General features: G+C 46.1%; 1 protein-coding gene across 1 annotated transcript in view; it reads right to left on the bottom strand.

Annotated features, from left to right (window-relative positions):
- LOC126199195 (ubinuclein-1) overlaps positions 1 to 14,148 on the bottom strand; it is a 370,199-nt gene extending 356,051 nt beyond the window's left edge. The window contains exon 1 of the mRNA XM_049935975.1: positions 13,901 to 14,148. Within this exon, the coding sequence (XP_049791932.1) occupies positions 13,901 to 14,065 (165 nt within the window). The 5' untranslated portion in view covers positions 14,066 to 14,148. The remainder of the gene's footprint in view (positions 1 to 13,900) is intronic.
- Between the last annotated feature and the right edge of the window lie 69 nt (positions 14,149 to 14,217).

Here is a 14,217-nt window from a genome sequence, read left to right as displayed (position 1 = left end):
TTACACTGTCATCATATTTTTCGTCAAAGTTCAAGATGGCTGACAACAACAACTTGCTATTAACCGCAGCAGTTGCCTGTACCACAATTGCACTGTGTGCACATGCGGAAGAGAAGTGGGGGGGAAAAAAGGGAATGCACCTGGGTGAAGCCGCGGGTTTTACAACGGCACGATAAAAGCATTCAACAAAACTTGTTATGTGAGCTTATAGTGGAGGACGTCAAGTCTTACATCAATTACTTAAGAATGGATGAGCATACATTTCTGTATGTGCTCAGTGAAGTGTATCCTCATATCACAAAGCACAATATTCACTTAAGAACTGCTACATCTGGAGAAGACAGGCTCACTGTAACACTCAGATTCCTTGCTACAGGAGAGAGTTAGGTTAGGTCTCCAATCTTCTTAATCTGTTTTTGTATTCAGGGTGCCTCACGTTGTAAAGCACCTCACCAGCTTTATACATCTCTATTAATTTTGTAGCTGTCAGTACACACCAATTGTATTTACCGGCAATGTTTATAAAAGTACTACAAATGACAGACCACTGCAGCGATGTTAGTGCTCCATGTGGTAACATGTCACATTGCAGTGAACAGAAGACAAGCAATTTCTTTGATCAAATCTACAGCGAGGCCCTAGATTTGATCAAATATTTGACTACATTTGACAAAGTTCCCTATTACACTATCATCAAATTTCTTTGGCAAAGATATTAGGCAAAAATATTGAACAAAGAAATTTGATAGTGTAATACCGGACTTTTCTAAAGGAGCCCCAAGTGGGGCCATGGGGAGTTGAGCAACATATCAACTCTAAACTGAAGTAATGGGAGGGATAAAAAGCTTTAGGAAGCATCAAAAGCCCCACTCTTAGAGGAAAAATAAAATGTGATGGTGCCAACCAGTGCTGTATCCCTTACACAGGTAAAAAAAATTGCAGTGAAATGATGGCATTCAGAAAAATCCTATCAGATTGCCAATTTCAGCTTAAGCGAATAGTCAGTTAGGAATCGTCTCGCCACATTGATCAGGGAGTGAAATGCCCCACAATATGAGACCCAGCACAATCTCCAGACTACTATTCATTCAAGCATTTTGTGGAGCAACAGTGATGAGAGTTATCAGTCAGTAGCTGTTGATGGACATAGGGTGACACCTCTCATTGGTAGTGGGTGTAATTTGTGGACTGTGCAGCACTGAGAAACAACTGTTATGATGACACCTCTCTCCACTGAGAATGTGAAACGCATAGCTAAACATTTTTGTCAGACGAGTGAATGGCCATCAAGTAATTCATGAAATGTATGACTAACCATGTGTCTACACAATTAACTGTCAGCAATGTGAAAAGTTTCACCAGACGCCAACCTGGGAAGAAACTGAAAACAAGGTTCCACGAGTATAAACAATAATCAGTCTCACAATAGGTACCATTGATGAAAATAAGAAATTAGTTTTAAAGAGCAAAACAACGTGAAAAATATGATTTTCTTAGAAAATATCTCTGATGTCTTTCACAAACCAGTTGTAGTTTCGTATCCCCCCTCCTCCCCTGGGTTTGTCTTCATAATTAACCTTATTGTTTGCTTTTGAAACCTTAAGAGATCACCTAACATACAGTGGATCTAGTCAGATAACTTATCTGATACAGTCTGCTACCACTTAATGCCAAAGAATTTTTTTTCATTACACAGTTTCCTTGTATCAGTACCTCTGTGTGTCTGGTATGCAACTGCACGGCAGATGGGTTGTAGGCTATTATGTTCTGTAAATTTTTACCCAAGTGATAAATGTTTATTTTTTAATCAAGAAAAATGTTGCTAAATATTCAAATGATTTACTAATCTTTTAGACGAGACATACGTCTTATGTCATGAACTTCCTCGAACCCTCTAATATACACAGCCTTCAGAAGAATATTAAGTCAAAAATATTTTGGCTGACATACTAACTTTAACATATATGTTTATGCTTCCATACATTCTTCTTTTTCTTTTAGTGTTCAACCCTGAGGTTGGTTTGCAGCAGAGCGCCATTCCTCTCTTCTGTCTGCCTTCCTCTTCATTTCCACGTGTGTGTTACATCCAACGTCATTCACGATCCGTTGCATGTATGATATCCGATAACCTTGGTCCCCCCCCCAGATTCCTTCCCTCGATAGCACCTTCTGATATTGTTCCAGTGATGTTGCATCACAGGATGTGCCCTACAAGTTTGTCTCTCCTTGTTTGGATATGCCTCCACACAGATCTGGTTTCCTGTACTCTTCTAAGCACCTCTTCATTTGTTACTTTCTCTCTCCAGCTGATCCACATCATCCTTCTATAGTACCACATCTCCAGGGCCTCTAGCCGTCTTCTCTCTTCTCTTCCAATTGTCCAAGTTTCACATCCGTATAGGGCCACACTCCGAACAAAACCTTTCATGATACGTTTCCTTATTTTCAGACTGATGTTGTTGCTGGTAAGTAAGTTCCTTCTCCAATTAAATGCAATTTTGGCCTTTTGTATTCTGGTCGCAATTTCTTTCCGGCTTCTACCATCTCTTGTGATTTTGCTTCCCAGATAAGCAAATTCCTCTATCACTTCCATCTCCTCTTTTCCAATTCTCATTCTCAGAGGTTCATATTCTGCTCCTGTACTGCATACCATCAATTCAGTCTTTTTCTTGCTTATTCTCATTCCATCCTGACTGCCTAGAATTTTTTCCATTGTTCTGAGGACTTCCTCTAGATCTTCCTTTGGCTCCATGACTATAGCAATATCATCAGCATAACGTAGCATGTTTATCTTCTGCCCATTAATTCCGATCCTCACCTCAGTAGTTTCTCGAATTTAAGTCTAAAGCTTCCTCGATGTAAGCATTGAATATAAGAGGAGAGGGGGCACATCCTTGCCTTACCCCTTTTCTAATATTTACTTCTTGTTCCTGGTGACAGTCCTAATCACTGCCACCACATTCTTATAGAAACTGAGCATCACAAGGATGCCTTTGTACTTTATTCCACTTTTCCTCTGCACTCTGAACATCTCTTGCCAGATAATGTTATCAAATTCCTTTTCTATGTCTACAAAGGCAATATAAGTTAGTTTATTTTTCTGCAATTGCTTTTCGATAACGAGTCTCAGTGCCAGAATCGCCTCTCTTGTTCCCAATCCCCTTCTGAAACCAAACTGATCTTCACTCAATATATCCTCCACCTTCTCTTCAATTCTCTTCAGAACTATCTTTATGAGAATTTTTGATGCATGTAATATTAGGCTTAGAGTTTGGTACTGTTTGCATTTTGTACCCGCTGCCTTCTTTGGTGTAGGAACAATGATACGTTTCTGGAAGTTTGTCGGCATCTCTCCTGTGTTATAGATGGACCTAATAAGTTTAAGCACCATCGTTTTCATGCTGTCACCAGCTTTCTTTACTATGAGGGTCACTCCAAAAGAAATGCACACCATTTTTTTTTAAAAATCCCTCTTTTATTCTACATGTTTGAAAGTTTTACAGTGTGTAGATACATCCTTTAGGAACAATATTTTCATTTCTCCACATAATTTCCATCCCTCTCAACTGCACCATCTTGGAACCAGTGCCTGTATACCAGCACGGTAAAATTCTTTTACAAAAATAGTGTGCATTTCTTTTGGAGTGACCCTCTTAGTTCTGCAGGGATGTCAACAATACCCGTTGCTTTGTTGTCCCGTAGTTCTTTTAGAGCTCTGTCAAATTGTTCTTGCAGAATGTCATCTTCGTCTACTTGCTCTTCTCTTCCTATTACTTCCTCCGAAAGAGGTGTTCCAGCATACAACTCCTTTATGTATTCTTTCCATCGCTTCACCATGTCTTTACCGAACAGCATTTTCCCCTCTATTTTCTATTGTGCCTGAGAGTGTTGTTTTACGTTTGTTAAAAAATTGATTAGCTGCTCTGTAGGTTAAATCAGTTCTTCCGTTTTGCATATTTTCTTCCACTTGTCTGCACATTTCTTAAAGAAAATTATCTTTTGCTTTCCTAGCTTCTCTATTAACTAAATTCCTTAGTCTTCTGTATTCAGCTTTTCTATGTTCATCAGTTGCATTTTTGTATTATCTCCTGTTTTCTATAAGCTCAATAATATCTGCTGTAATCCATTTCCTCTTGTTTTTGGGTTCAGTTCTTCCAACTATCTTTTCTGCTACTTATTCCATCAAGTCGAAAATTCTTAGCTAGGTTGTCTGTTTCATGAGCATAGCGCCTTGCCAGTCATTCAGTTTTCAGTTTTTTCTAGTTCCCATTTAAGTTTTACAGGCTGCTTCTTCAAACATTTGAATCTCTGTGAACTTTTCATCAGGACCAGGTTACGATCACTGCCTATGTCTGCAGATGGATAGCTCCTGCAGTCTATTATCTGGTTCCCACAAACATACGTACATACAATGTATCCATACATTAAGTATCATTTTTTCTTACACCTTTTTCCATACACTTCCTTCTTAACATCTCTCTTCCACTTCCTTTTCTTACTCCTTAATGAAACTACATACAGGGTGTACATTAAGTCCGAGAACACTTTCAATTATTTACTGCACAAGAACCAAACACTGTATAGATATCATACATATATCATTTTGAAGAGAAACTCCGAAAGCTTTTCTTTTCCACGTATACTGCCACAGCTTACTTTGGCAATTTGCCAAAAGTCAGTGCTAGTCACAAACATGGCGAGTTCAGGTGAGGAACAAGCTTTCGGTATGTTGGAGTTAAACGAAGAACAAGTGTGTTACAGCTGTTCAGTGTACGTTTAGAACCAAGTACGGTAAGAAGCCACCAACAAGGAAGGCCATTTACCCCTGACAGAACACATTCTTTACGATGGGTTGATTGTGCCCAGCAAAGAGAAACAGGTGAAATGGCAAGAATTCGATTACCGTATTGATGTCTGCCGGGTCATTCATGGTTCACGTATCAAATGTTTGTAAAAAAAACTTTCAGAGTTTCTCTTCAAAATGTAATATGTATGACATCTGTACAACGTTTAGTTCTTGTGCAATATATAAGCGAAAGTGTTCCCTGACTATGTACACCATGTACTTTTGATGGTCCTCCCTCTCAGTATACATACATATTTTATTTTTATTTTTCTACAGGTCTCTGGTGTACAACAAAAATGTAGCATTCACTTCTCGTTTTTACTGTAATGTACATCAGAAGAAGTTGGGCTTTTATAGTAAATCTGCTGATTTGTATTCAGAAAATCCAAGATTTGAGTCATGGTCCAGAAGGTATCTCAATGAATAATGTGCCATACATTTCTCTGACAGATACTATACTGTCAAATTATTATTGTGCATCATCTGAATGGACTGTTATCACTCGCATATACACATACCAATACATGACCTCATATCTGCTCTACACAATACATAAATTTGGCACTTACTTATCCTTAATAGATATTCTTTTGAGGTTTTTGATTACCAAACCTTTCAACATTGGATATTACCTAATATTTGTTGGAAAAAGTCAGAAGTAGCCTCAGATCTATGCTCCTCGTAATGTGTTTGGCGTTGACATGCCAACAAATACGTATCTTATTTGACAATTATCAACCTAAATTAGATGCAACTTTCTACTAACTTCTTAAATATCCCAGTGATGGATTATTCAATGCCATATGATTACGTTATGTTTCTCAAAAGAAAAATAGCCTGGTTATCATTACTGTTATACACACTTGCCACTATCAGTTCTTAAAGCCTAATTTGGTCACTCGCGTTATCCTGTCGTCTGTTATATTTCTGTGACATTAATATTACAGCTAGAATTGGTTTTCAAAATAAACACTCTAACTGATATGACAATCAAATATAATGTGGTCCTTTATCCGTAATTGTTCTCTTATGCAATGGCTGATTAATGTAAAGGAATGGTAGCTGACAGTTTGTACCTATTTTAAGAAATGTTTCCTAACATACCATATGTTACGAACACGATTTACATTACGTTTATGATGTGTCTGATGTTTTTTTCTACAAACCTTATACATTATTATGCTATGGTCACGCTACTGTTTAGCATTTATGTATTACAGATTTCTGTACCTTCTTGCTTCACAGTATAGATGTGCCTAAATATTTGTAATGGCAATTACATTTTTCACTTTTGACTTTGCAAAAGAAATTACCAAAGAAGTTCACCAGAGATAATCTAGTCTCCTGCAAACAGCAGTTAACTCACGAGCAGTACACTTGGTGTCGTAGAATGAAAAGGTTTGGTGGAGGTCTTTGACCAACTCTTCAATATTTGTACCATGGTAGTACCTACATCTCTAGCCTTCTCATATACTGCCGTCATTAAAGAGTGCACCTACTACACTGGAATTTATTAATTATTGTAGCACCTGAGATGTCTCCACTGTCAAATAATGATATGCCTTGTAAGTATTCACGTTTGTTTTGTATCTCTAAGTACTTTCTTAACATATTTTGTATACCATATTTATCTATGATTGTATCTTTGGATAGATATCAGATGATGATGGTCTCAGACCAAAACTGGTTGATACTGATAGTTGAAAACACTAAGTAGATGAAACCGTTGGTAGCATTTAAGATTCCTTCAGATTAGGAATTGGCTCAGGGCCTGTGGTAATATGAGATGAGTCAAGACCCTGAAGCAATTCCCAGTCAGTGAAAGATAAATAATATGAAGGTTCATCACACAATTCACAAAAGGTTAAACTGAAGTGTTGGTTTTAATACAAAACACAATTTTGAAAACACTATTACAGATATTGGCACAATAATTTATATAGAAAACATCATTCGTCTCTGGCACACAGTCCTTTGCAGGTGGCTCTGGTACAAGGTGGAATCTGGTGCATGGTATGGGGAAAGTGGGCAAAGGTGCTGGTCAAAGAGGCAGTCAGGTTCACATGAGAAGAATGACAGGAGAGGATGGGTATGGGACGGGGGTGGCAAAGAGGAGGGAGAGGGTACAGAGGGTGGGTTGACATGAAGTACAGCAAGGGTACGGAGGAGGGTGGTTGGGTTGGTGGAAACGAGGACAGAGACACAGTGAGCTGGCAGAATCAAAGGGGCAGAGATGAGAGCATGACTACAGTGCAGGAGGAAGCATGAAGACAAAGGTGTCGGTACGAGAGACAAGAGGAAGGCACATATACTGGGGCAGGAAGTGATAGCCCATGGCCCACGTATGAAGGATATTTGTATGCTGGTAAACGGGGTGGGGGAGACACAGTAAATGAGTTGGGGAAAGGTAGCTAAAAGACTGTTCAGGGGTTCAGGGGAGAGAGAGAGGGGGGCGGGGGGGAGAGTCACAGGCACGGCAGCGCAGGAGGGCGTCAGGTGCAGCAGCGGGGGAGGGCCACAGGTGCTGCCCTGCCATTTGGGAGGGCTAGCAGTGCTGCCAGAGCGGCGGGGCGAGGACCTGCCGCGCTGGTGCGAGGAGGGTGGGCCGGCCGGTGGGGAGGGGGGGGTGGGCCACGCAACAGAGGCGTGGTCAGAGGCATGCAATAAGGGGGGAAGGTAAGGACCAGACTGTGGGAAGATGCTGACGCTGATCTTCAGACAGAGGAGGCAGGAGGGGGGAGGGGGGCAAAGACAGTCTCTGAATAAAGACATGCTAGGTGGGAGTCCATTCTGGGATCTCTAGGGGGATGGTAGGCGAGTTGAATGGTCTCCAGAAAAATGAGCGCAAAGGGGACAGACCAATGTCTAGACTGGGGGGGAGGCAGGGCCGAGGAGGAAGGAGGGGGCGGGAGACGGGGAGGAGGGGGCGCGAGACGGGAGGAAATCGAGGGGGGGGGGGGGCGGGAGACGGGAGGAAATCGAGGGGGGGGGCGGGAGACGGGAGGAAATCGAGGGGGGGGGGGCGGGAGACGGGAGGAAATCGAGGGGGGGGCGGGAGACGGGAGGAAATCGAGGGGGGGGCGGGAGACGGGAGGAAATCGAGGGGGGGGGCGGGAGACGGGAGGAAATCGAGGGGGGGCGGGAGACGGGAGGAAATCGAGGGGGGGGCGGGAGACGGGAGGAAATCGAGGGGGGGAGACGGGAGGAAATCGAGGGGGGGGGCGGGAAACGGGGAGGAAATCCAGGGGGGGTGGCGGGAGACGGGGTCAATCGGGGGGGGGGGGGTGGCGGGAGACGGGGTGAAAATCGAGGGGGGGGTGGCGGGAGACGGGGAGGAAATCGAGGGGCGGGGGGGGGGGTGGCGGGAGACGGGGAGGAAATCGAGGGGCGGGGGGGGTGGCGGGAGACGGGGAGGAAATAGAGGGGCGGGGGGGGGTGGCGGGAGACGGGGAGGAAATAGAGGGGCGGGGGGGGGGGGGTGGCGGGAGACGGGGAGGAAATAGAGGGGCGGGGGGGTGGCGGGAGACGGGGAGGAAATAGAGGGGCGGGGGGGTGGCGGGAGACGGGGAGGAAATCGAGGGGCGGGGGGGGGTGGCGGGAGACGGGGAGGAAATCGAGGGGCGGGGGGGGTGGCGGGAGACGGGGAGGAAATCGAGGGGCGGGGGGGTGGCGGGAGACGGGGAGGAAATCGAGGGGCGGGGGGGGTGGCGGGAGACGGGGAGGAAATCGAGGGGCGGGGGGGGGGTGGCGGGAGACGGGGAGGAAATCGAGGGGCGGGGGGGGGGTGGCGGGAGACGGGGAGGAAATCGAGGGGCGGGGGGGGTGGCGGGAGACGGGGAGGAAATCGAGGGGCGGGGGGGGTGGCGGGAGACGGGGAGGAAATCGAGGGGGGGTGGCGGGAGCGGGGAGGAAATCGAGGGGGGGGGGTGTCGGGAGCGGGGAGGAAATCGAGGGGGGGTGGCGGGAGACGGGGAGGAAATAGAGGGGGGGGTGGCGGCAGACGGGGAGGAAATAGAGGGGGGGGCGGGAGGAAGACGGGGAGGAAATCGAGGGGGGGGCGGGAGGGAGACGGGGAGGAAATCGAGGGGGGGGCGGGAGGGAGACGGGGAGGAAATCGAGGGGGGGGCGGGAGGGAGACGGGGAGGAAATCGATGGGGGGCGGGAGGGAGACGGGGAGGAAATCGATGGGGGGCGGGAGGGAGACGGGGAGGAAATCGATGGGGGGCGGGAGGGAGACGGGGAGGAAATCGATGGGGGGGGGTGGCGGGAGACGGGGAGGAAATCGAGGGGGGCGGGAGACGGGGAGGAAATCGAGGGGCGGGGGGGTGGCGGGAGACGGGGAGGAAATCGAGGGGCGGGGGGGTGGCGGGAGACGGGGAGGAAATCGAGGGGCGGGGGGGTGGCGGGAGACGGGGAGGAAATCGAGGGGCGGGGGGTGGCGGGAGACGGGGAGGAAATCGAGGGGCGGGGGGGGTGGCGGGAGACGGGGAGGAAATCGAGGGGCGGGGGGGGTGGCGGGAGACGGGGAGGAAATCGAGGGGCGGGGGGGGGGTGGCGGGAGACGGGGAGGAAATCGTGGGGCGGGGGGGTGGCGGGAGACGGGGAGGAAATCGAGGGGCGGGGGGGTGGCGGGAGACGGGGAGGAAATCGAGGGGGGGTGGCGGGAGCGGGGAGGAAATCGAGGGGGGGGGTGTCGGGAGCGGGGAGGAAATCGAGGGGGGGTGGCGGGAGACGGGGAGGAAATCGACGGGGGCGGGAGGGAGACGGGGAGGAAATCGATGGGGGGCGGGGGGGTGGCGGGAGACGGGGAGGAAATAGAGGGGCGGGGGGGGTGGCGGGAGACGGGGAGGAAATCGATGGGGGGCGGGAGGGAGACGGGGAGGAAATCGAGGGGGGGGCGGGAGACGGGGAGGAAATCGAGGGGGGCGGGAGACGGGGAGGAAATCGAGGGGGGCGGGAGACGGGGAGGAAATCGAGGGGGGCGGGAGACGGGGAGGAAATCGAGGGGGGCGGGAGACGGGGAGGAAATCGAGGGGGGCGGGAGACGGGGAAGAAATCGAGGGGGGCGGGAGACGGGGAGGAAATCGAGGGGGGCGGGAGACGGGGAGGAAATCGAGGGGGGCGGGAGACGGGGAGGAAATCGAGGGGGGCGGGAGACGGGGAGGAAATCGAGGGGGGCGGGAGACGGGGAGGAAATCGAGGGGGGCGGGAGACGGGGAGGAAATCGAGGCAGGGGGGGAAAGGAAGAGAAGTATCGGAGGAGGGTGAGAAGAGGAGATTGGTACTTTATGGGAAGAGGTTAGTGGGAAGTGGACGAAATGGAGTTGAACTGCAGTGAGGAATAAAGGCTGTGAGTTTGATGAGTGGTTGGAAAGGGAAAAGATATATGTGGTGATAGAAAGTGGACAAATATATGTGGGTGTGGAAAGCAAAGGGGATAAGGGTCAGAGGGAGGGCGTGATGAAGGCAAGAGTGTGGTGAGGGGGGGATATTAAAGGTGGTTTTCTTACACACACACACACACACACACACACACACACACACACACACACACACACACAGACACAGAGAGACGGACAGAAGGGGGGCTGGGAGTGAGAGGGAGATCTGGGAAGAGATGGTTGAAAATAGGCAGGTATGAGGGAGACGTAGATAGTGGCGGAGGAAGAAGGAAAGGAGAGGTGAGGGTTGAGACAGATGGAGGGTGGGAGTGAAGTGAGGATCCTTGTTAACAGAAGACTTATGTGGAGAGCAGAATTATGGTAGGAGAGGTGGGTAAAGGAAAAGTGGATGGGGGCAGGTCGCAGGAGTGGTGGAAGTGAATAGGGTGAGGGGTGATGGATTGTGGCAGGGGTGAGGGTCGGCAGAAGTAGCAGGAGCAGCAGCATGTGCAAGGGTTTGGGGATGGAGGAGTGAGAGGAGATGGCGAACACAGAAAAAGAGTATGATGTAGCATGGGGGGGGGGGGTGTTAAAATGAGGGGTGGCAGCATGGGGGATGGGGGAGTGAGAGACAGCAGCATGGAGGTTGTGTGAAATGGCAGGAGATGAAGAGAGTGACAATGGCGGTGGGGTGGGTTAGAGTGTGGCGAATGAAGGCGGTGGGAGGAAGAGGACATTGGTGTGGGGAGAGGATAAAGGAATGAAGGCTGAGTGGGTGAGATTAATATAGTTGTGGGGAGAGAAGAGAGGTGGATGAAGGGGTCAGGGGAGAGACATATGAATGTTATGGTAGAGAAACAGGTAAAGATGGTGTTGAGAAAGGTGCACAAGGGTGGGAGGGGGGAGTGGAGAGAGCGGTGGAGTAGGCAGAGAGATGGGGGAGGTTTTATAAAAGGGAAAAGAAAGGGGTAGGATCTACAGATAAATGTGGGGGAGACAGTTAAACAGATAAAGGTGGGGAGTGGGTAAAGGCAGGGACAGGGGGCACTGGTAATGACTGTAAGTGTTACACGGATAAACAGTGTAGATGGTGAGATACCAACATTTGCACAGGACTGTGTTTTTGACTTCTGAAGATTTCTTTGTGCTGGCACTTTTCCCACACACTATGAAGAGGGAAAGGGAGCGTTGGAAAGGGATGGGTGGATGTGAAATTAAGTACAACAGATTTAGAGATCCAGAGACAAGGGTAATGGAATCATCAATCTACAATCAAGTATTTTGAAACAAAAGAATGGTTTCCTAAAATATATAAGAATGCTACATTACAAAAAATATGAGTGCCATCAAATTCTGAAATATTTTATTTGGTGCATTTACAGTTCTCATGTCGTTTTTTATGTTTAGACTCACATAATTGTGGAAGCTATAACGCGACAAGAATATATAAGTATTGTTTTCCAATTATTCAACAGCTTCATGTGTACATGACAATTTCTTTGTCACATCAGATCAATAGAAATTTGCACAATTTCTAGTTGACAACAACCGTTGAAGGAAGCTATGGTGGTTTATTTATCCAGTGTCATATCGTGATAGACAGGAAATTAAACTGTTTATGCTATAAACAAACGACATGAGGATCAATCCGGTTTCCTAGCTTGCCTTTCGCTGTCTCAACAATAACAAAATTATACGGTCACACTATCAACAATAACTTATACTCCATCATCACGCGCCTTTTCTCCGTTATTGTTGTGGGGGAAAAATTAAATGGCATTTTTGAAACCACAGCTACTACATAATAAACTTATGCGGAACTGAACAATTAAACGGTATTGAACATTCTCGATGATTTCTGCGAAGACATCCTTCCCGTACAGTTCTTCTAGGCTGAAACATTGTTTTTGCGATAGGCCTACATATGAAAATACATATGAAAATAACTCTCAGTTGCTACAGTTCCTCTCCATATATTTGCCAATGGACATACTCGAGATACTAGACTCCACATCCTAAAAAAAAATAATAAAAAACCTTTCAGGCAGCTAATACATTTATCGCCTTTACCTCTCGTCAATTCTCGTAAAGAAATTAATCCAGTAACCCTCGTTCTTAAAATTTGTATACCATGACGGCACAGCTAACACTATATTAGCTTATAATAGCGCCTTTCCGTCGTGCGTGCCTTTAAGAAAGTCCAAAATGGGTGACAGCATGTCCCTACAACAATAATTTGAATCAGTTTTGCTCCTCCATCAACAGCCTGATAACTCAAATATGTCTGCCTCTGGTACTACACTTTCCGATTGCTGACTACTATGCCGGACAGACAACTAGAACACAGCATCTGGTTTCAGTGGTTCACCGTCACTCACATGCGCTCGCGCATCCTTTTCTCCTTAGGGCACTTCGTCTCAATGCCATTCCCTAGCCTCCGCGACTTCCAACCGCATCTCTAATAATGTAAATAATCGATTCATAAAAATATACAAAGATCACAACTTGTTTTGTTTCTTCCTGTGATCACGCCCACTTTCGAGTACAGAAGTTTCACTTATATGCTATTCTTTCCTGCTACGCCAATTAGTTTCGTCCTACGCACACCCTTCCAATTTTTTATCCGTAGCATATGCTCTTACAACATATTTCGCCAAAAATAACTTTCTTCATTTTAATTCTGTACTTGAAACGTTGGGTCTGTTACGTTCCCGGCTGGTACCTGGCTGTAAAAGCATTACACACCTCGATATATGGTGTAAAGAAACAAAGGCTCTACCATACACTATTCCAATAAGGCAATTATTAAGTTTGATTATATATCTACTTGTTTCAGGAGCAATCAGAAAGTTTTAAATTTCTCGCACTGTATTCCCACATGTAAACAAAAATATTCACGACAATGTTTACATACAACTTTACCGCGTCTTGACATTTTGGTTTCATTATATCTTGATTTCGTAAATTAAGTTTTTACTCGCTTTTCCTTTTGATTCAAATGTCACTAGTATTGCCTCAAACTCATTCGAATTTTTGGACATTCTCAAATTCCTACTGCGACTGCCGCTTACTTAACAACAGGCACATATTTCAATTAGCATTAAAGTAATCTTATTTCTATGCAAATCTCTCGTCAATAATAGTATTTTTCTATGAATCCATTACTTTCAGCCTCGAACTGAAACGCAACGCCATTCTCGCAGCTGGTGTAAAATCAGATCGATGTACGTTGCAGATTATTACCAAAAACACTAAATTATAGATTCAGTTTTCTTAAACAACAGAAAGCAGACGCTGTCAATCTTTACTGCATTAAGAATTACACTAAATGCTGAAAACGCGAAGTTCCAATGACACTTCTCCTGGTGTCACTTTTCTTTATCTATTATTAAAGCGTAAACTTTCCTATTCCTTTCAAATATGGCGTCTGGTCGCCAGAGCATTCGTAGTGTATTATTACGAACAGCAGGCGACATATCAACCTCTCAAAAGAAGGCCGAACAGACGCATACTACATGAGATGGCATCACACCTTCACGTCAGAAAACTATAGTTTTATAAAAAAGAATGACAACAAATTTGCCTCACTCTTCACTTTAGATAATAGCAAGGACACATCATCACTCTGACGTCTTGGCTTCGAGGAACACGACCATTTTCAGTGATAACTCACCTCTGCGGAACGGAGCAAATCCCTGTAGTTGAACTCAGGACATGCTTCTTCCGTCGACTCCCCAAGTGTAATAGTAAAACGTACTGTTTTGGAAACTTCTTTCACTTTTTTCTCCTTTTTATTAGTACCGATAGACGTCAAAGTACCCTGTTTCTGTTCTGACATTATACACTAGCTATAGCGGCATCGCGGACAGAAGTATCTCCAGTTTAACGCCAACATATTTAAACAACATGCAAGCACAACGCCATCTTGTACTCAACTGTTAAAATGTGCGCGGTAGTATGGTGCGCAGTAAACATTACGTTGCATTATGG

The sequence above is a fragment of the Schistocerca nitens genome, chromosome 8, assembly GCF_023898315.1.
Source record: "Schistocerca nitens isolate TAMUIC-IGC-003100 chromosome 8, iqSchNite1.1, whole genome shotgun sequence".
NCBI classification, from domain to species: Eukaryota; Metazoa; Arthropoda; class Insecta; order Orthoptera; family Acrididae; genus Schistocerca; species Schistocerca nitens.
This window is presented reverse-complemented; position numbering and strand designations above follow the sequence as displayed.